The sequence below is a fragment of the Heterodontus francisci genome, chromosome 3 (genome assembly GCF_036365525.1).
Source record: "Heterodontus francisci isolate sHetFra1 chromosome 3, sHetFra1.hap1, whole genome shotgun sequence".
NCBI lineage: Eukaryota > Metazoa > Chordata > Chondrichthyes > Heterodontiformes > Heterodontidae > Heterodontus > Heterodontus francisci.
The window spans coordinates 191,533,804-191,557,035 of NC_090373.1; the positions used below are offsets into that span (position 1 = coordinate 191,533,804).

The following is a 23,232-nucleotide window of genomic DNA, read 5'->3' on the forward strand; positions in this document are numbered from 1 at the left end:
TCCTGTACCAGTGTTAGGAAGACCCTCCAGCAGAGCGTTGGTGAACTGAAAGGGACCCCTGCAGAGAACAAAAGGGCACAGGCAGGCACAAGGCCGGCAAAAGGTTAGGAAGGGAAGGGAAAAAAGCAACCAAGAGGGCAGGTTATAGGAACTCCGCGTGGAATCCCGGATGAAAACCCCTACTGTCTGGTCAGCTAAACCTGAAAAATTTTAAAAGTTAGACCTCACATCTTCCTATGTAAATGCAGACACTAGAAGCACCCCACCAGAGTTGCTAACAGCATCTACAGGAACTTGCAGAGACAAAGAAGGACCTCTGGGGACAGAGAAACCGTGAGGGTGATGCTTCACCTAGTCAAGGTGCCACAGGAGAGTGCAGTACAGTTTACACAAATACCTGCAGGCAGGATTGTCCCAGAGGACAAAGGGGAGATTAGCAAAGAATCCTCCCCCACAGTCAGAAAAAAAGCAAACCACCCATCCCCTGAAGTCAAAAGCCTTTGCATGACTCAGCAAAGCACTGAATGTTCAGGATGGACCCACCCACAACTGACTCTCCTGAAAAAAAAATGCCAACTGAGGGCTAATTAAACTTAACCATCTTAAAGATGCAAGGCAGCCATGGAAATGGGCGAACTGAAGAAAAGCTTCCCCAAAGAACCACATATTTATTGGGATGCCAAAAAGGGGGCAATTAAAGCAGCACTGGCACCAAGAAAAGACAGGCTGTAATAATTTTTAGGATTGATGAATGAATGGGAATGAATGAGAGAACTGCATGTTTTATTTTGTGTCTTATATTTTCTCTAGACCTTTTTAATGAAATGCGCTTTTCTCAAAGCGCGTTTCATTCCACTGGATGTGGAGGTGTCATGCTAGGCCCCCACCTGCCAAGAATGAAGCACATTAATTTTGTCATGATCATTGATTTTAAACTATTGCTGGAGTATGGAAATGACTTGTTAAATAGATCAGCCGTGGCTGGAAAAGACACTTGCATATTAACAGACAGTGCTTGGAAGGACAAAGGACCATTCCCTGACACATTCGACCCACAATGGACCTTGATCAGCAGATATTGTAAGAGGAGCATTCCAGAGGCTGCTAAGGTGACACAATCCAGGACTGGTTAGACCAGCTGGTCACATGTTACAGGGTTTTTTGAACGAGCTATAGAGAGTTTGAACTCATATAAAAGACTGTTTGCTCCTGGACTGAAAAGATCTCTCCTGTCTGCTCCCATCTCTTTCTCACAAGCCTCTGAATCCACTGAAGGCACATGAACCCCAAGAGAGAAAAGTCTCCTACAGTGAACAAGGTTTAAGAAGAACGCTGGGCCACAACTAAAAGCAAGATCTACCTACAATCAAGGACTCTACAGTGAGCTCGAAGAATTGTAACATAAACTCTTCAGATATTGCCTCAAACTTTTCCACTTTATTTTTCTTCTGCTCTTTTCTGTCTCTATTTGCATGTGTGTCGCGTATGCATGGTAGCGTGGGCGCGTCGTGTATCTGTAAGCGTCAACCTAATTAGATCTTAAGTTCAAGCTAAATAAATTTCAACTTTTCGTCTTTAAACCTCAGAAAACCTGTTTGTGCTGGTTTCTTTGCCTTATAATTGGATATCGGTGAACAAGGATTCACCAAGGGGGAGCTAAAAACATGGTGTGTTAAAAATGAAACCCTGTTACAGAATGACCAGGTGAAGGCTGAAAGGGAACCCCAGACATCTTACTCACCTGGTCGTAACACTCTCTAGAGGACCAACACTCACTTTACTTACTCTTTTCCTTTTTAAATACCTGTAGAGACTGTTGCTATCCGTTTTTACATTTCCAGCTAGCTTCCTGTCGTACTCTAATTTCTTTCTCCTGATTAACCTTTTAGTCATTCTCTGCTGTTCTTTATATTCTAACCAATCATCTGACCTGCCACTCATTTTTGCGCAATTATATGCTTTTTCCTTAAGTTTGATGCTTTCCTTAACTTCTTTAGTTAACCACGGATGGTGGGTCCTCCCCTTAGAATTTTTCTTCATAGTAGAAATATACTTATCCTCTGAGTACTCTGAAATATTCCCTTAAATGTCTGCCACTGCTTCGCTATTGATGTATCTCCTAGCCTAGTAACCCAGTTCACTTCAGCTAGCTCAGCTTTCATGCCCACATAGTTGCCCTTATTTAAGTTTAAAATACTACTCTTAGACCCACTCATCTCGCTTTCAAATTCGATGTAAAATTCAATCATATTGTGGTCACTGCTACCTTGAGGTGCCTTTACTCTGAGGTCATTAGTTAATCCTGTCACATTACACAATACCAAGTCGAATATAACCTGCTCTCTGGTTGGTTCCAGAACGTGCTTTCTCGAAAGTCTTCTATGAACTCCTCATCCAGGCTACTATTGCCAGTCTGATTTTCCCATTTATATGTAGATTAAATCACCCACGATTATTGCTGTCCCTTTATCACAAGCATCCAATATTTCTTCTTGTTTGTATACTTCGTCCTACATTGTGGTTACTGTTCGGGGGCCTGCAGACTACTCCCGCTAGTGACTTCTTTCTCCCTACTGTTCCTCATCTCCACCCAAACTGATTCTACATCTTGATCTCCTGAACCAAGGTCATCTCTAACTATTGCACCAGTGCCATCCTTGATTAACAGTGCTACCCATCCACCTTTACCTAGCTTCCTATTCTTCTTGAATGTCATATACTGCTCAATATTCAGGCTCCAATCCTCGTCATCCTGCAGACACGTCTCTGTAATGGCTATCAGATCACATTTATTAACTTCAATGTGCACTATCAGCTCGTCTACTTTGTTATGAATGCTACGTGCATTCAGGTACAGAGCCTTTAGGTTTGTATTTTTGCTATCTTCGTAACATCTAGTCTTGACTGTTGGTGTGTTCTTAGATTTTTTTCTCTCTGTCCCTTTCTGCCATTCTCTGACCTTTATTTCCCATATTACTATTTTGCTCCTGCCTTGACTCTACCCCTTGGTTTGCTACATTTGCCCAGGCTTGATCCCTCACCCCTCCTTGTTTAGTTTAAAGCCCTCTCTACTTCCCTAGTTATACAGTTTGCTAAATCACTGGTCCCAGCATGGTTCAGGTGCAGTCCGTCCCAACGGTTCAGCCCCCACTTTCCCCAGTATTGGTGCCAGTGCTCCATAAACCGAAACCCACTTCTCTCACACCAGTCTTTGAGCCACATATTCATTTCACTAATCTTATGTGCTCTCTGCCAATTGGCACGTGGCTCAGGTAATAATACAGAGATTATTACCCTTGAGGTTCTGCTCTTCAATTTGGTGCCTAACTAGTGGTAGGCCAGAGATTGGGAATTTTTTAGAAACCAGCAGCGGATGACTAAAAAGATAATAAAGAGGGAGAAAATTGATTCTGAAAGTAAATTGGCAAGATATATTAAACCAAACAGCAAAAGCTTCTACAGGTATATAAAAAGAAAGAGAGTAGCTAAAGTGAGCGTGGGACCCTTGGAGGATGCGACTGGAGAATTGATAACGGGGAACAGGGAAATGGCAGATAATTTAAACCAATATTTTGCATCAGTCTTCACGGTGGAGGACACTAGAAACATCCCACAGATATCAGATAAGCAAGGAGCTAATGGGAGGAAAGATCTTGTAACAGTCTCTATCACGAGGGACAAAGTATTTGACAAACTAAGTGGACTAAAGGCAGACAGTTTGCCAGGACCTGTTGGCCTACATCCAAGGATTTTAAAGGAAGTGGCTGCAGAGATAGTGGAGGCGTTGGTCGAAATATTCCAGAACTCACTAGATTCCAGGAGGGTCCCAGCAGATTGGAAAACCGCTAATGTGATGCCCCTGTTCAAGAAGGGAGGGAGACAAAAGGCAGGAAACTATATGTCAGTCAGCCTAACATCGGTTATTGGGAAAATGCTAGTGTCCATTATTAAGGAAGAAATAGCAGGACAAAAGCTTAATGCAATCAAACAGAGTCTACATGGTTTTGTGAAAGGGAAATCATGTTTGACAAATTTGCTAGAGTTCTTTGAGGATATAACAAGCAGAGTTGATAAAGGGGAACTGGTAAATGCAGTGTATTTAGATTTCCAGAAGGCATTTGATAAGGTGCCACATAAAAGATTATTGCACAAGATAGGAGCTCACGGTATTGGGGGTAATGTATTAGCATGGATTGAGGATTGGTTAACTCACAGAAGACAGAGACTCGGGATTAATGGGTCTTTTTCAGGTTGGAAAGACATAACTCATGGTGTGCCACAAGGATCAGTCTTAGGGCCTCAATTATTTACTATCTTGTCGTGTTACAACTGTACAGGGTGTTGGGGAGGCCGCACATGGAATACTGTGTACAGTTTTGGTCCCCATATTTAAGAAAGAATATACTGGCATTGGAGGCAGTTCGAAAGAAATTCACTAGGTTGATTCGTGGAATGAAGGGGTTGAGTTATCAAGAACAGCTAAACAGGTTAGGCTTTTATTCATTAGAGTTTAGAAGAATGAAAAGTGATCTTACTGAAACGTACAACATTCTGAGGGGGCTTGACAGGGTAGATGTTGAGAAGATGCTTCCATTAGTGGGGGAATCTCGAACTAGGGAACATAGTTACAGAATAAGGGGACACTCATTTAAAACTGAGATGTGAAGGAATTTCTTCTCTTTGGAGAAGAATGTCTGGAATTCTCTACCCAAAGAGTTGTGGAGGTTAGATCACTGAAAGTATTTAAAGAGGCAGATAGATTTTTGAAATATCAGGGAGTTGAGGGCCATGAGGAGCTGGCACGAAAGAGGAGTTGAGGTCTGGGGCAGATCTTACTGAATGGCGGGGCAGGTTTGAGGGGCTGAATGACCTACTCCTGCTCCTATTTCTTATGTTCTAGCTCCTCATACTGTCTAAGCAGAACCTCTTTGAGTCCTACCTATGTCGTTGGTACCTACATGGACCACAACAACTGGATCCTCCCCTCCCACTCCAAGTTACTGTCCAGCCCTGAGCAGATGTCCCAAACCCTAGCACCAAGTAGGCACCACAGCCTTCTGGACTCACGCTCTTGGCTGCACAGAACAGTGTCAAAACCCCTCACTATACTATCCCCTACTACCACTACATTCCTTTTTTGCTCCCCCCACTTGAATGGCTTTCTGTACCACAGTGCCATGACCAGTCTGCTCATCCACTTTGCAGACCTCGCTTTCATCCACACAGGTTGAGAGCACCTCAAACCTGTTTGACAATAGCAAATTCTGAGGCTCCTCCACTAATGTCTGCTTGGTTCCGTTACCTGCCTCACTCACGGTCACATCACTACCGACCAAAACAAATGACCCTGTTCTAAGAGGTGTGACTGTCTTCTGGAACCAGGTGTCCAGGTATTTCCCCCTCCCTTACATTGTGCAGTGTTTGCAGTTCGGCTTCCAGATCAATAATCCTGTTTCGGAATTCCTGCGGCTGCTTACACTTTCTGCAAATGTATTCGTCCTGGATCACCTTGGCATCCAAAAGCTCCCATACCACAGTTGCAACATAACACCTGTCCTGCCATAGTTATTTATGTTATTAGTAATTGAAGTAAATTAATTTTCTTAATTATCTTAGAATAATTCATTAGGATAATTCCTATGTAGAGTAGAATATACTGGGCTTATTAAATGCTAGTACCACCTACAACTAAAGTCATACTTTTCTTAGTTACACAGATATGTGTTTTAGGTATTTATTTTAATTATTTTATTTTATCTTTTATTTAATTTTATATTTTATTTATTTTAGTTTAACGTGTTAGTGCTTTTTATAGATCTACCTTAACTCTGGTGTCCTAAGCTAGGTACTAACACACTGACCCTTACACGAAGCACTTACCTAGCAAAAGAGATCAGTAGACTCACCAGCTGTTCCCTTCTGCTTGTGTGCCTGAATTAATTATAAGGTAATTACATAAATTTTAATGTTTTTTCCCAATTTGTAATGACTTACACACACACCCTAACAGCAGTGCGTTAACCTAGCTATTTACAGATACTAAAACAAGAAATGCTGGAATCACTCAGCAGGTCTGGCAGCATCTGTGGAAAGAGAAGCAGAGTTAACGTTTCGGGTCAGTGACCCTTCTTCGGAACTGACAAATATTAGAAAAGTCACAGATTTCCACAGATGCTGCCAGACCTGCTGAGTGATTCCAGCATTTCTTGTTTTTGTTTCAGATTTCCAGCATCCGCAGTATTTTGCTTTTATTTACAGATACTCCCTAACAGCAGTTACTCACCAACTAATCACCTTACACCTTTCCTGTGATGTCACTGTTTACTTTTTATTTTCAAACTCAGACATGCCTGGGCCCATGTCCTCTGCCCTCCGGGAAGGTAAATGCTGTAGGCTGCAAACCTCAGCCTTTGTTTAACTGCTTCCCGCTCCATGTTCCTCCCGCAAGTCCGCTGCTCTCCTGGAAGGTAAGTGCTGTAAGGCTGTGATCCTCGGCCTTTATTTAACTGCTCCCCGCACCGTTTTCCTCCCGCAGGTCCGCTCCTGTCCACTGCTCTCCTGAAAGGTAAGTGCTGTAGGCTGTCATCCTTGGCCTTCATTTAACTGCTCCCCACTCCGTGTTCCTCCCGCAGGTCTGCTGCTCTCCCGGAAGATAAGTGCTCAAATCTGTTTCCCTCTGTAATCTATTTGTGTGTGCGTAACTCTCGTGTGAAAGTGTGCGTGAATGTGTAGCATATTTTTAGTATTTTAAATTGGGTTAGTGTAATAAACTTACCTCTTGTTTAAACTCAAGAAAATCTGTCCGATTGGTTTCTTGGAATCACATTGGAGGAAAGGTACAACATTCACTGAGATAAGCATAAATTCTGTTTTTAAAAAAGGAATAAACCCTGTTGCAGTCAATTGAGAGGAAGGGTGAAAGGGGAGCCTGAGATCCTCTCCTCACCTGGCTGTAACGCAGTGGTTATCAACTGCAGCCTCATAGCTCCAGCGACCTGGGTTCAGTTCTGGGTACTGCCTATGTGGAGTTTGCAAGTTCTCCCTGTGACTGCGTGGGTTTCCTCTGGGTGCTCCGGTTTCCTCCCACATGCTAACGACTTGCAAGTTGATAGGTAAATTGGTCATTGTAAATTGCCCCTAGTGTAGGTAGGTGGTATGATAATTGAGGGAAGGTGGGGATGTGAGAGGGAAATTGGATTAATGTAGGATTAGTATAAATGGGTTGATGGTTGGCATGGACTCGTTGGGCCAAAGGGCCTGTTTCGGTGCTGTATCTCTCTATGACACCACTCGTCACATCTCGCCAACCAGAAAATAACCTATTTATGTCTACTGTCTGTTTCCTGTTAGTTAGCCAATCTTCTATCCATGCCAATATATTACTCCCTACACCATGAGCTTTTATTCTCCACAATAACCTTTGATGTGGCACCTTATCAAATGCCTCTGGAAATCTAAGTACAGTACATCCACTAGTTTCCCTTTATCTACAGCACATACTACTACTTCAAAGAACTCCAATACACTGGTTAAACATGATTTCCCTTTCACAAAACTATGTTGACTTTGCCTGATTACCTTGAATTTTTCTATGTGCCCTGCTAGAACGTCTTCAATAACTTCTAACATTTTCCCTAAGACAGCTGTTAAGCTAACTGGTCTGCAGTTTCCTGCTTTCTGTCTCCCTCCCTTTTTGAACCGTCCCCGAATCTAGGGAATTTTGGAAAATTAAAACCAACACATCAACTATCTCACTGGCCATTCTTTTAAGACCCTGGATGAAGTCCATCAGGACCCAGGAACTTGTCAGCCCACTGCTCCAACAATTTGCTCAGTACCACTTCCCTGGTGAAGGTGGCAGGACATATTGAAAAAATAGTTAATAAAGCATTTGGGATCTTGGGTTTCATAAATAGAAGCATTGAGTACAAAAGCAGGGAAATCATGCTGAAACTCTATAAAGCTCTGGTTAGGCCCAAACTGGAGTACTGTGTCCAGTTCTGGTCACCACACTTTAGGAAGGATGTGAGGTTCTTTGAGAGGGTACAGAGGAGATTTATCAGAATGATTCCAGGGATGGGAGATTTTAGTTACAAGGTTAGGTTGGAAAAGCTGAGTTTGTACTCCTTAGAATGAAGGAGATTGAGGGGAGATTTAGTTGAAGTGTACAAGATAATGAGAGGCTTAGATAAGTTAGACAAGGAAAAACTGTTCCCATTAACAAATGGTACAAGGACTCGGGGATACAGATTGAAAGTTTTGGCCAGAAAATGCAGGGGGAACATAAGGAAACACTTTTTCTACACAGTGGATGGTAATGACCTAGAACTCGCTGCCCACATGGCTGGCGGAAGCGGAGATGATCAATGACTTCAAGGGGAAGTTGAATGGCCACCTGAGAGAAAGAGTTGCAAGCTACAGGGATTGAGCTGGGGAGGGAGACTGACAACATAGCTCCACAGAGAACCAGCAGGGAAACGATGGGCCGAATTGCCTCCTTCTGTGCCGTAAATGACTCTACAACTCTTAGTATCTCATACTGGCCTCAGGACTCCAATCAGCTTCTCTCTCTCTCTCTCTCACACACTAGCCTCAGGACTCCTATCAACCTCGCCTCCTCTATCTCTCACTGGTCTTAGGGCTCCAATGAGCTCTCCCCTCTCTCTCTCTGGCATTACGAATCCACTGAGCTCCCCTCTTGCTTTCTCAATGGCCTTGGCCTGCTGTTTTCCTCTTTCTCTCTCAGTGTTGGTCTGCAGATACCGTTCTCTCCACCTGCTTTCCCCCCCGTGTATGGATGGATCTCATGTATAGACATTTGAAGAAGCGGCCAGCAGATTTGAACACTTCCTCACCACATATTCACCAGACATACTAGCACCAGAGCTCCTAGTAATCTTTAAAGAGAGATAGACCAGATTCACAAAGTTACTTTCTCGCTGCTCAATTGTGTGTCAACACTGCACGGTGCCTCCTCTGACTCAGATCTGTGTATTAGATAATGAACACTTCCAAATACTGTACTAAAAATATAATCATGGTAGAAAAACTCAAGTCATTTTTTATTGGGGTTGGAGAATCTTTTTGTGGTCTTTCCTTATACAGAACAGGGCCCTGCACAAAAACCTGTTGTACATCTCAGTGCATTAACAGCAATGTTCTGTGTTCATACTGCTTGTCTGACATCCAGAACTGGATGAATAGAAAAATTCTCCAACTAAATACTGGAAAGACTGAAGTCATTTGTTTTGGTCCCCATCACAAACTCCATTCCCTCACCACCAACTCCATCTCTCTCCCTGGCAACTATCTGTGGCTGAACCAGACTGTTCACAACCTTGGTGTCATATCTGACCCCAAGATGAGGTTCTGACCTCATATTTGTGCCATCACTAAGACTTTCTATTTCCACCTCCATGACATCCCTCGACTCCAACCTTGCTTCAGCTCATCTGCTGCTGAAACCCTCATCAATGCCTTTGTAACCTCTAGACTCGATTATTCCAATGCACTGCTGGCTGGCCTCCCACGTTATACCCTCTGTGAACTTGAAGTTATCCAAAACTCTGCCACCTGCGTTCTAAATCACACTAAGTCCTGCTCCCCTATCACCCCTGTGCTCACTGGCCTGCACTGGCTCCTAGTTAAGCAACACCTCAATTTTAAAATTCTCATCCTTGTTTTCAAATCTGGTGTTCTGATGAAAGATTACAGACCTGAAACGTTAACTCTGTTTCTCTTTCCACAGATGCTGTCAGACCTGCTGAGTATTACCAGCACTTTCAATTTTTATTTCAGATTTCCAGCATCTGCAGTATTTTGCTTTTATTTCAAATCTCTCTATGGTCTCGTCCCTCTCTAACTTTGTAATCTGCTCCAGCCCCACAACCCTCTGGATATCTGTGGTCCTCTAATTCTGGCCTCGAGTATCTCTGATTTTAATTGTTCTACCATTGGTGGCCCGGCCTTCAGCTGCCAAGGCCCTATGCTCTAGAATTCCCTCCCTAATCTTCTCCGCCTCTTTTCTCCTTTGATGCTCCTTCAAACTAACTCTTTGACTGAACTTTTGTTCATCTGTCCTTATATTTCGCTTTCACATTTTGCTTTATAATGCTCCTGTGAAGCGACCTGGGACGTTTTATTACATTAAAGGCGCTATATAAATACAAGTTGCAGTTGTGTTAAATTTAGGGAAGTTCAGCAGATGCTCACGGGCGAAAAGGAAAATTGCTGCTTTTTAATTTTTGTTAGTTTTTATCCATTTTGTTTTCTCCTGTGTTGATGGCACTTGACTTGTACATCGAAGCGCCTCCGAGTGCTGGCCTCTGTGGGAATTGGCTTATTCAACACAAAGGGGGCCAGGATGTTTTTGAGCTGTTTTGCTGAGTACTGCACTTACAAATAGCTTTACACACTAATTAGTTAGCTGGACAACCCCCAGATCTACAAGTAGAACCAAACCAACTTACAGCATGTTGTGGGAATAGCCGGCCACATCAGTTCCTGCTGCCTTGACCTTCGACCCTGGCAGTCCACATAAATGCCCACAGTACTGAAACACAATAAATACTCCTTGCCCGAGATTTCCACTGCACAGATTGCATCGTTGGGCTGCTGAGTGATAAAGGAAAGCGTGTGGTCGTCAGGGTGGAGTAGGCTGATGGGGCCCCCGTCTCCCTGCAGAGGGTACTTGGCAAAACCCGACTGATAGCCGACAAGCAAGCGCTCGTTGAAGATGGCCATCCACTGCACGTTGCCCGGCACTTGGATCTCCTTGAACTTTTTGTGACGAGTTTTGCTCTGGTTGAGTTCGTAGCACTGCACCTGCCGTTTCATGGCCACACACAGGCATGTGGCCGCACCGTGGCGCATCGAACCCGATACCAGCGTTTGGCAGCCCTTCGTCTCCACCAGTTTGAAGAAATCGCCTTCCCGGCCGTCAAGGGCTGAAGTTGGGAAGAGGCGGACGTGCCTGTTTCGTCCGGATATGACAGCGATCAGCTGCTCTCCTGAGATGAGCTCAATTTGGTGGACCTTCTTGTTATCACCAACACGGATGATTTCTGCCGAAGAGAAGAGGAAATGAAAAGTTTTCATTCTGCTCATGTACATTTCTATAGTGCCTTTCACAACCTCAGGACATTCCAATACACTTTACAGCCAATGAGGTACTTCTGAAATGTAGTCACTGTTGTATTGTCGGAAATACAGTCCAATTTGCGCACAGCAAGCCCCCACAAACAGCAATGTGATAATGACCAGATAATCTGTTTTCATTGTGTTGCCTGAGGGATAAATATTGACCAGGAAACTGGGAATAACTCCCCTGATCTTCTATGAATAGTGCCCTGGGCTCTTTTATGCTCACCTGAGAGGCCAGACAGAGCCTTGGTTTAATGTCTCATTTGAAAACGGCAACTCCAGTGTAGTACTTCCTCTCTGGAATGGGACATGAACTCACGACCTTTCTGACTGACAGGTGATAGTGCTACCACTGAGCCACAGTGGACATAGTAAAGCTCCTGGAGATGTCTGACAGCTGTGATAAGGTGCGCTAGATAAAGACAAATCTTTTCCTCCTTATTCAGTTTATCTGCAAGCACTTTCTTTAAGGTAGACGGTAGACTCAAACCACTCCCCACCCACAATGAAAGCAAATCCTTCCTTTCCCACCCACCAAGAAGAGTAAATCCTGACCAACCACTTCATACTGAGAAGACAACCCAGACTCTTAAAAACCTTTCCTCCCCATGAAAAGAAAAATGTAGGCCACAGACTGGAAGGAAATAACACCAGACCCCCATTGTCCTCATCCTGTTCTTTCATCAGTCCACCTACCCCATCCTCTACCTCTCCTTCTATCCTCCTCCTTCAAGACAGAAGGGATAAAGTGAGAGGCAAAGCAGGGGAAGGAGAGATAGAGGAGGGCAAATGAGGAGAGAGAAAGAAAAAGGATACAGAGGAATTAAAGAGTGGTATGGAGAGAAAAGGTAATTTTGAAGCCAATTGATTATCTCATCTGTGTTTTGTTCACATAGAACAGGCCAATATTACTGGTTTACACCAGTCAGATAGATTCTAATTTCTATCATGAGACAAACAAAGTGAGAGTGAAAGCATGAGCGAGAGAAAGAGCAAGCAAGAGTGAGAAAGAGCAAGAGCGACAAAGTGAGCACGAGAGAGAAAGTGAGTGCGAGAATGCAAGAGAAAGCATGAGAATGAGAGAGAAAGAAAGAGAAAGAAAGAGAGGGAGAGAAAGCAAGTGAGAGAGAAAGTGTGAAAGCGAGAGTAAGAAAGCAAGAGAGAAAAAGTGAGAAAGAGAAAAAGCAAAGAGAAAGCAAGCAATCCCAGGCTTCAAGTGGAAATTTTTACTTTAGGAAATGGTTGTACCAAACGTTGAACTACATTTGTGCATTCTGAACATGTGCAATTTGTAGATTTGAAATGGGACTTGAACTTGTTAGGGGAGGCTTGTAGTCTTTACTGGGGGTGGGGCTGCTTGGATATTTTGTATGGAGAGTGCTCATATTTTTGTATAGGGCTCCACATTTTTGTGTAACCAATTGCAACCCACTCTGACTGTGATATGTGTATCAGTCCAACACCTCCAAGAGGCTGGACATCCCTGAATTAAACCACCTGAACATCTCCAGTTTGAAGATCTTGTGAGGAAACTCTAGGAGAAAATTTACAATTAAATTACACAACAAATGAATACTCAGAGGAGCTCAAAAAAGTAAGGAACAAAGTTTGAAATGTATTTGCTGTTTATGTTGTTGATAAACAGAACGAGTAATAAATCTGAAACATGTAGAATTGTACAGGACTTGTTCAGTGAAAGTATGTCAGTTAGGTGAGAAAGAAATCCACTTACCATCTTTGGTGACATGCACTACAAACAATCCTTCTTCATTTCCCAGTGCTATCCTTTCATGATCTGGAATACAGGAACAGTGAGGGGCCTAGGTATTAATATATGGCACCTACATCATGGTTTCCTCTTATAGATCAATATTTTATGCTTAACGAAGGTGTGAGATACCAATCACATAGTAAGCAGTCCTAAGTCAGCACAACACCAGTCACACTGTGCCTTAACAGCACATTTCACAAAAACTAGGAGCAGGAGTAGGGCCCTTGGGCCCCTCGAGCCTGCTCCGCCATTTGATAAGATCATGGCTGATCTGATTGTGGCCTTAACTCTTCTTTCCCCACCCCTCCCCTCCCCTTTTTCACTTGCTCAAAGCCTATTACATTTCCAACCTTTGCCAGTTCTGATAAAAGGTCACAGACCTGAAATGTTAACTCTGTTTCTCTCTCCACAGATGCTGCCAGACCTGCTGTGTATTTACAGCACTTTCTGTTTTTATTTCAGATTTCCAGCATCTGCTTTTTTTGCTTTTATTCTGTGGATTAGTGAAGCCTGTTATGTCATAGTTCTCACATATAAAGAAACGTGGAAATGCCAAATATGAAAATAAGCCAGAAAAGATCCATTGGGTTATTTATATCTTCTGATTTAAGATCTACAATTCTAATTCTACAAAATCCAACAATTACCCTCCAGAACATGAACCACTTTGGGTTAAACCTGAGAAAGCATAGACAAGCCCCTTCAAGGAACAAACTTGTCTGATGGGAAGTCCTTGCCCCCTCTCCTTCTCCATAAAAAAAAGTTGGAAGAGTCTCTTACCTTCGGTGAATCTGTTCAATGTCCGGTGTCACAGTGAGACTGTCTCCGCACCACTGAATATCATCTACCAACTACAACACCCTGTGAATGTTCCATTAAAACTCTTAGCTGAGCTTACACTCATACGAGTGACACAACAGTAACTGCTTATTGTTGAATATCACCTTTGACAATAGAATCGTAGAATGGTTACAGCATAGAAGGTAGGCCATTCGGCCCATCGTGTCTGTGCCAGCTCTGCAAGAGCAACTCAGCTGGTCCCACTCCCCTGCCCTTTCCACGTAGCCCTTCAAATATTTTCTCTTCAGATAATTATCAAACTCTTTTTTTGAAGGTCACGATTGAATCTGCCGCCATCACACTCTAAGGCAGTGCATTCCAGATCCTAACCACTCTTTGCGTAAAAAAGCTTTTGCTCATATCGTGTTTTGCCAATCATCTTAAATTGGTGTTCTCTGGTTCTGGATCCTTCCTCCAACTAGAACAGTTTCACTCTATCGACTCTGTCCACACCCCTCATTATTTTGAGCAGCGCTATCAAATCTCCTCTTAATCTTCTCTTAGCTTCTCCAATCATTCTCGTGAACTTTTTCTGCACCTTCTCTAATGCCTTCACATCCTTCCTAAAGTCTGGTGCCCAGAATTGGACACAATACTCCAGCTGAGGCCGAATCAGTGCCTTATACAAGCTTATCATAACTTCCTTGCTTTTGTACCCTATGCCCCTATTTATCAACCTGCCCTGTCAACTTCAATGATTCAATGACCGGTCACAATCCAAAACATTAATTTATCTTTTCTCTTTTCAGACATGCTCTGTACTCCCAGTCTTTTATATTTTTATTCGGCACTATGTCATCACTCATTCTTGGAGGGTGGTGGGGCGCAGTATGGGGACGGGGGGGAGGGAAAGAAAGAAAGAAGTGGAAGAAAAAAACAACAAACTTGTATTTATATTAATAAAAGCAAAATACTGCAGATGCTGGAAACTTGAAATAAAAACAGAAAGTGCTGGAAATACTCAGCAGGTCAGGCAGCATCTGTGGAGAAAGAAGTAGAGTTAATGTTTCAGGTCTCTGACCTTTCATCAGAACTATTTATCAGAGTATTTATATTATGCGTTTCACATCCTCAGGTTGTCTCCATGCATTTCACAGCCAATGAATTGTTGGCAGGGTGAGATGAAGCAAGATGGGAGGATGCTCATAGGGAGAATAACCACCAGCAAATACTGGTTGGGTTGAATGGCCTGTTTCTGTGCTGTCAATTCTAAATTCTATGAATTATCTTGAAGTGTCGTCACTCTTGTTATGTTATCAAACACAGCAGCTGAGCTGAGTTACATAGAGCAAGGTCCCACAAACAGTATAGAGTTGAATTACAGGCTAATCTGTGTTTTTGGTAAATGCTGATGCTGGCCAGGACACAGGGATGATTCTGCTGCTCTACTTCCTCCTGAACAGGGTGATGGGGCCTCAACTGAATATCTCATCCAAAAGATGGCATTCCCTCAGTATTGATCTGGCGTGACTGAGCCAACAATGACACTGGGAAGACAGGAAGGAAAATCTGACTAAAAGTTTTTGCTATGTTGAATTAAAAGGAAGAATTTGTATTTATATAGAGCCTTCCATGTCCTCAGAACATCAAAAACTGCTTTACAGCCAATTACACCTTTGAAGTGTAATCACTATTTTTATTATATAAATTATATTATGTAAACATGGCAGCTGATTACTCTTTATGATGTTACATGCCAAGAGATATCAGCTTCAATGAAAAGGCAGTCAGCTAGCTCCTACCTATGATGGCAGCCGACTGCGTTGTCTTAATGAGTGGCAGGGCACTATCATAAGCTTCCTTTGGAACGAAGACTGATCGGTCCTTGAGTTTGTTCTTCTTCAGGATCCGGTGCAGTTCATTCAGCAGCCCCACCCACTTATTTTTCTCATTCTCGCTGTCAGCCAGTATCAGGATTGAACACTTGTTATTGGATGTTGACAGCTGGGAGGCTGTAACCTGCAAAGAATGAAGTCATGTTAAAAGGGAGAACCCAGGCAGCACTGATCGCAGAGTTAAACTGTCTGTGTAGTTTTATTTTACCTGAGCCTCACGTGCTCTATTTAATGTGCTCTATTAGATTATTTAAAAACTTTGATGAAACTGGTTGACTGTAGGCAAGCCAAATTGTATTTAAAAAAACCCTTCCTACTTAACACTATGATTATTCCACTGCATGGCTGACTTGTGCTGACACCGCGAATGTTCTACTTCCTGTCTTTATGTCTTGGAGACTAACACCTATTTAAAAAAAATCCAGCCCCTATCTGCGTGAACAACTTTTAAAGTGCAACTGACAAACAAAATACAAACCTTCTCCTTTTTACAAAGATAATTTAAATGGACAGCCTACACTAACAGAGTACACACCACTATACTGTCCATGCTTATCAAGGGCCGCCACCCACATTGGGTAAATAGCGTTAATCATTTGCCAGTACCATGGGAGTCAATTACAAAGATGCCACTTATAACATATCGAGTCCACTGGCTATTTCGGGCATATTTATCATGGAACCCTTCTTTTCCTGCTTCAATGACCACAGGTTTTGCTTCTTCACAGAAATGACTACTTTAACACTAAGCCTTTATTACAGACATTTTGACACTCATTCTTTCGAGCATTCTGAGAAGATGCAGAGGAGATTTACCAGAATGGTTCCAGGGATGAGGGATATTAGCTACAAGGTTAGGTTGGAGAAACTGGGATTGTTCTCCTTGCAGCAAAGAAGATTGAGGGGAGATTTGATAGAGGTGTAATAGATGATGACAAGTTTAGATAAGATAGACAAGGAAAATCTGTTCCCATTAGCTGATTATACAAGGACTAGGGGACACAGATTTAAGGTTTTGGGCAAGAGATGCAGGGGGTGTGACGAAAAACTTTTTTTACGCAACGAGTGGCAATGACCTGGAACTCACTGCTTAGGAGGGTGGTGGAAGCAGGGACAATCAATGATTTGAAAAGGAAATTATATGGTTACTTGAAGAAAATAACCTTGCAGGGCTACAGGGATAGAGCGGAGGAATGGGACTGACTGAATTGCTCTAGGGAGAGCTGGCATGCACTCAATGGGGGAATGGCCTCCTTCTGTGCCATAAATGACTCTTTAATACTTTCTGCTGTCCATGTGCAAGAACTGGAAAATAATCCAGCTGTTGGCCTCCAAGCTTCATTTTATTTTAAGTTGCTCTGTCTCAGTGAAGCAATCCACTGTAGGAATAGCAGATTCATGTCCTACATCAGCATTAAATTTGGCCTGAGCATCTGCAGGATTAGATGGACTGAATACCTATGGACTGAGCTGGCCCCTTGTACAGTGTAACTGAAAGGTACCCATGGAACAGTGCCACTGTAACAGGCAGCAGTTTCAGGAGAGGAGAGGATATGATAGAGGGGAGAAAAGAGATCATTGGAGTGAACAACTGACCTCAAGAAAGGAGGAAATTGAAAACAGAACTCCTCGGCTGGGTAACCTGATCTCATTCTGGTGCAACTTTTAATAGTGGCAGTAAAAAAAGAAAGCAGTTGCATTTATACAGCACCTTTCACGACCTCAGGAAGTCTCTTAGCACTTTACAGCCAGCAAGGTACTTTTTTGAAATGAAGTTGTAATATAGGAATCGCAGAAGCCAATTGTTTGCACAGCAAGCTCCTGCAAACAATGAGATAATGACCATTTAATCTGTTTTAGGTGTTGGTTGGAGGATAAATGTTGCCTGAGACACCGGGAGAACCCTTCTTCAAAATAGTGTCATGGGGTCTTTTACATCCATCAGTTGTGGCCTTTGAAGAAGCCAGTCCCCTTAGTCATGGAAGAAAGCAATAAGCTAAACAGAGATCATTTTTGTCCATATACATATAATCAAATCTATTGTTTTATATACAACCAATCAATCTAATAGGATGCTTAAACCAGTTATTTTCAGGCTATGATTTCTATTTTTAATTTTCCTAGGTGCTAACTATGACCTGATAGTGGCTTAGTGGAATAAACCCTGATTTGCCACATGATTTCTCTCATTTATTAACTGTAACTGTAACAGTAAGAGCACAAACTCTGGCATGTTTTTGCTGCTAAAATGCACCTGGTAAACATCAGACATTGAGAAGTGAGAGCTTCATAAGTGGCTGTATTATCACATCACTCCTGCTGACCATAAATAGTATTAAAATACATGTAGCAATTTTAACAACTAATGTATTTACATCACCATTCCAGACTTGTTAAACAAAACAAAAATCATGTTTTCACATTTATGATGCCACTGCTTCATGATGACATAATCACATGGTTTAGCGATTACAGTCTTTGTTAGTACATGCAACATATAACAGAAACATTGCACCCTAGCTGGCATAGGTGTGATGGGCTGAATGGCCTGCTTCTGCTCTGTAATTGCTACCATACTTCATGGAGGTTGGGGTTGTAAGAAAAAAGCAATTCAAATCACCCAGTTCTTGTCCCACTGTTTACACCACAGTGAGGAACTGAATGTGTTTCCCTCCCCCACCCCACCAACCCCCAACACTAGGAGAGTGATTAAACTAGGCAGGAGTTGCACAGGAGGCTGGTAATCCAAAATTAAAATGAGTTTTATAGAGGATCAGTCAAATCCATATGCAACATTATGACTGCGGTCTTGTTAGGATCACGGAAACTTCTCTTCCAGAATAGAGCTTGGCAGGGTTCAGTAATACAGATTTAACGCTGGACTGATAAACATAAAGCTTTCACATCATTACTTCCAGGACTTTCAACTTGTGCTATTTACCTCCCACAGGAGAGTAAGCTGAAGAAAATCTATGATTCTGAAAAATGTACATGGCCAATTTTAGGAGTGAGCTTTACTTCCTCAATTATGAACCTCATTAATCTGTGTCTCAGTTAACTGCACTCTCAATTTTGTGGGAGTGGGACTGATAGGCTAGTTGGAGTTTGGGACAGCCAAAACTTTAAAACAAATTGTTCCCAGGACATAGGCATTGCTGGCAAGGCCGCTTTTACTGCCCATCCTTAGTTTGCCCTTGGAAGTGGAGGTGAACTGCCACAGTACTTGTAGTGAATGTGCTTGACACATGGGTATTAGGTAAGGAAGTTCTTTCTGCTTTGGAAAAACTGTTCATACAAAATGAACTAATTTAAACTACCCATGGAAAGGCAAGTCGGGAATACTCGATGATCTGTCAGTTTCTAGATTCACTCTTTTTAAATGAACAATTGTGATCCCACTGCAGTTGTTGCCTGGTGCAAAGCAGGATTTTTATTCATGGCTAAACAAGTTCACTTGAAACATTGCTGCTCATGAATTATGTGGTCACACTGCACTTGTGGAGAAAGATAAAAATAAATAAGGAAGAAAAAAGACGTCCATGAAGTATTTTAAGAGGTACTTGTTGAGTTTTAATTCTATACTGGGGAAGAGCAAGAGGAGCATCGTATTCAGGTGTCTTCTACAGTGGGTAAGTAGTCCTTAGAGGGTCTACATCGCCAAGGAGTACGTACCAAGGAGATACAAAGATATGGAAATATCATCTCCATGAGGAAAGAGCAGCATTAATTTTACAGAGTAAAAATACCTTAATATGTGTCGCAGTTTTACGATCGCGTGCGGAATGGAGTTTCGGGGTCTGTTTAATGGGCCCAACCCACCTACCCGGTTCTGCTGTAAGCGGAACCTAAGGCAGAGAAGAGAAAAGCTACATCAGAGGTCTACATGTCAGAAGGGGTTGAACTATCACAGCCCCTTTGCCAAAGATGGGGATGAGAAAAGGAAGAAGGTTGAATTCAGAAGGGGCTCCAAAATGTGAAAAGATCTATTTCACAAAGGATCGCTATTTTCCACAGACAGTGTAGCCAGGTGGTACAGTTGAGAAATGCTGTCAGCCTCTGCATTAAGGCAATATACTTCTTGGGCAACAATGCGAACATCCTCAAACTAATATCTGATTGTTTGATTGACAATCTTCTCCAAAGGAGACCAAGCTAATAATAAGTTGGTTCAGGCAGAAAGCACCATCTATAACTATGGGGACAGGGGACATAAAATCCAGTGATAACAGTGTTTCACCTGGGGACAGAATCAAAGGCTTATGACATGGAAATTCATGTTCTTACACTCTATCTCCAGTGCAGATCAGACACATATGGGTTTGTATGATAATATTGGTGTGATAGTACTATCCATGTACCAATGTTAGCAGCGTTATCTTTGTTTAGTATTAAACAGCGACAGTGTACATCATGCCCCAAACCTCTTCCACATCTCAATGATTCATTAACAGACTTGGATCAGATCCATTGACGTAACCTTTTGAGAACTATTCCATATAGATATATCAAGATATTACTACTACTCCCAGGTCAGTTATGTTGAAGAATTACTGCTCAGCACAAAATACCACAAAAGTAGATATTAGGAAAAAATCTGACTAAATGAGACAATGTCATGTGATTTAGTCCTCCACTGGCGTGGGCTGGTTTCTGTATAACTGATTCTCAAGCTATGATAAAGGGTGATCTTTTGGTTGCCTGATTTGCTCTCTGCCTCCTAAGCTCTCTTTGGTAGGAACTTTGAAGCAATGATAGGAAACATAAAGTGAAAATAGTGAAGTGTTTTATATAAATTACATAAAAATGTATAGGACCCAAAGAAAGGGTTGGGCTAATTGGAGACTAAAAAGGGAACTTTTTCATGGAGGTCAAAGGACTGAAAATGTTATTGATTTTTATAGATGAATGCGATGCTGGGAATGGAAGGTTGCAAGTGGTGCTGGAGCAATTATATAGGTTAATTTTGAGATATTGGTGAACTCAAGGTGAATGAGACAGTGGGATCCCAATAGCATTCCAACATTCTAGGAGAGTTAGGGAGGAAATGGCATAGGCTTTGACCACAATCTCTCAAACATCTTTTGATCTGGAAGGATTGCCAGTGTATCACTCTGGTTCAAAAAGGGATAAACCAGGTAACTACAGACCGCCAGCTTATCATTAGTGGGTAATCTTCTAGAGACCATAACATGGCCCAAAATAGGCTAGAAGAATGGGCAGACAAGTGGCAGATGGAATTTAATACAGAAAAGTACGAGGTGATGCATTTTGGCAGAAAGGAGAGAGGCAATATAGACTTAACGGCACAGTTCTAAAGAGTTTGCAGGGATAGAGGGACCTGGGGTTCACGTGCATCGATATTTGAAGGTGGCAGGATATAGTGAGAGAGCAGTTAGCAAAGCATATGGGATCTTGGGCTTCATTAATAGAGGTATTCAGTACAAAAGCAGGGAAATTATGCTGAACCTTTATAAAGCTCTGGTTAGGCTACAACTACAGTACTGTTTCCAATTCTGGTCACCACACTTTAGGAAGGATGTGAGAGTCCTTGAGAGGGTGCAGAGGAGATTTACCAGAACGGTTCCAGGGATAAGGGATCTTAACTACAAGGTTAGCTTGGACAGCAGGGGCTGTACTCCTTGGAACAAAGAGATTGAGAGGAGATTTGATAGAGATGTACAAGATTATGACAGGTTTAGATAAAGTAGACAAAGAAAAACTGTTTCCATTAGCTGATGGTACAAGGACTAGGGGACGCAGATTTAAGGTTTTGGCAAGAGATACAGTGGGGATATGAGAAAGAACTTTTTTACCCAGTGAGTATTGAGGACCTGGAACACTCTGCCTATGAGGGTGGTGGAAGTTGGGACAATGAAAGATTTCAAAAGAAAATTGGACATATACTTAAGGGAAACAAACTTGCAGGGCTATAGGGTTGGAGGTGTGGAATGGGACTAATTGGATTGCTCTACAGAAAGTTGGAATGGACTTGATGGGCTGAATGACTTCCTTCTGTGCCGTAATGACTCTATGACTATAATATTCACGTAGAAGGACAAGGATTAATTAAAGATAATGTGGATTGGTAGAAGGCAGGTTTAGTCAGACAAATAGACTGCTTTGAGAAAATAGCTATGTATTGATAAAGAAAATACAGCGGATGTTGTCTATAAGTATCTTCAAAAGGAGGTTTATGATAAAACTAAAGGAAATCTGTCAGCATATTTGGCTCAACTACAGAAAAGAGTGTTTAATGTATGGTTTTTGTACTGGAGGGATGCAAACACGGATGTTGTCCACGGGTCAGTGTTGGATCATAAAATTTAGAATGGTTAACTGCCAAAAGGACTGCCAATGAGCAAAAGGACATGGACAAGTTAGTGCATTGGGTTGATTAAGGTCAGATAATATTTAATGCAGAGAAATTAAGGTGGTGTGATGTGACTGAAGAATGAGAGGATATATATATACTAAATATACTTTAAAAGGAGTAGAGAAGCAGAGAGATTTAGGAATTCAGATACAGAAATCTTTAAAAGTGGCAGGACAAGTTGATTTAAAAAAAACTATATGGGATCCTTGATTTTATCATATGGAGCGTGAATTACAATTGAAGAAATCTGATGGGATACTTATAAAAAATCTTTGGCCAGGCTGCAGGTAGAATACTGTGTTTAGTTTTGGGTAAGGATAGCAAGGCCATGAAGAGGATGCAGAAGAGATTCACTAAGATGCTACCAAGGTTTAGAAGATTAAATTTAGAAGGTTAAACCTGACTTTTAATCCTTTGAGTATGGAAGATTGAGGGGCGATCTAATCGAGATATTTAAAATCATTAAGGGATTCAACAGGGTAGATACAGAGAAGCCATTTCCTCTGATGGGGGAATCAAGAAAATGGGACAAATTCTTAGAGCTCGGCCAGTCAGGAGTGAAATCAGGAAGCAGTTTTTCAAAGGAAGTATGTAATTCTCTCCCCCAAAAGGCTGTGGATGCTGGGTCAGTTGGAGCTTTCAAGACTGAGATCAATAGATTTTTGTTTGGTATGAGTATCAAGGAACAGCGGCAAGTAACTGAAGCAGAGATACAGATGTGTTATGATCCAATTAAAAGCGGAAGTAGACTTGAAGGGCTGAATGGCCTACTCCTGTTCTTAATGTTCCTATAAAGGGGTTTAATTATGAGGAGAGAGAGAGAGAAACTGGGGCACTTTTCACTAGAATATAGGAAGTTCACAGGTGATTTTAGTGGTCCATGCTTAGGCCCATAGGCTTACATTACAGGTAAGCCCCATTAGTAGATGAGTAGCTCCTTCTTGTTCTAATGATCACATTTAAGAAGGAACCGCCTAATATAATGTTGTTTAGAAACAGGGCAATCCCTGACACAAAGCTGGTAGACACACTAACAGCTGCCAGTGGTAAGTTACTGGTCCTCGGGCATCTGTGGAGCAGGCAGCAATGGTGGGAGTGACGGAGGTAGGAAGGAGAAAATATGAATCACGGGACAAATCATCTTTTAGTAGCACTGACAGAAGCTTTGGAACAGCTCACCTTCCTTTTCCCCATGGCATATGACAAGCAGGGAATCCAGAAGACACAGGAAATAATCCTGCTGCCATGTTTGATTTGATTTTCGAAGAGAT

At 42.2% G+C, this 23,232-nt stretch overlaps 1 protein-coding gene across 7 annotated transcripts in view; it reads right to left on the reverse strand.

The window, feature by feature from the left end:
• The window catches only part of LOC137365491 (serine/threonine-protein kinase MRCK alpha-like), a 789,178-nt gene that overhangs the window by 52,864 nt on the left and 713,082 nt on the right, over nucleotides 1-23,232 (reverse strand). For 4 of the 7 annotated variants that reach the window (XM_068027939.1, XM_068027937.1, XM_068027936.1 and 1 more), the window contains 4 exons: nucleotides 19,335-19,433; nucleotides 15,496-15,712; nucleotides 12,875-12,937; nucleotides 10,470-11,063 (listed from right to left, as the gene is read on the reverse strand). In XM_068027939.1, the coding sequence (XP_067884040.1) occupies nucleotides 10,470-11,063; nucleotides 12,875-12,937; nucleotides 15,496-15,712; nucleotides 19,335-19,433 (973 nt within the window). The remainder of the gene's footprint in view (nucleotides 1-10,469; nucleotides 11,064-12,874; nucleotides 12,938-15,495; nucleotides 15,713-19,334; nucleotides 19,434-23,232) is intronic. The other 3 variants (XM_068027940.1, XM_068027941.1, XM_068027942.1) reach the window with 1 other exon arrangement.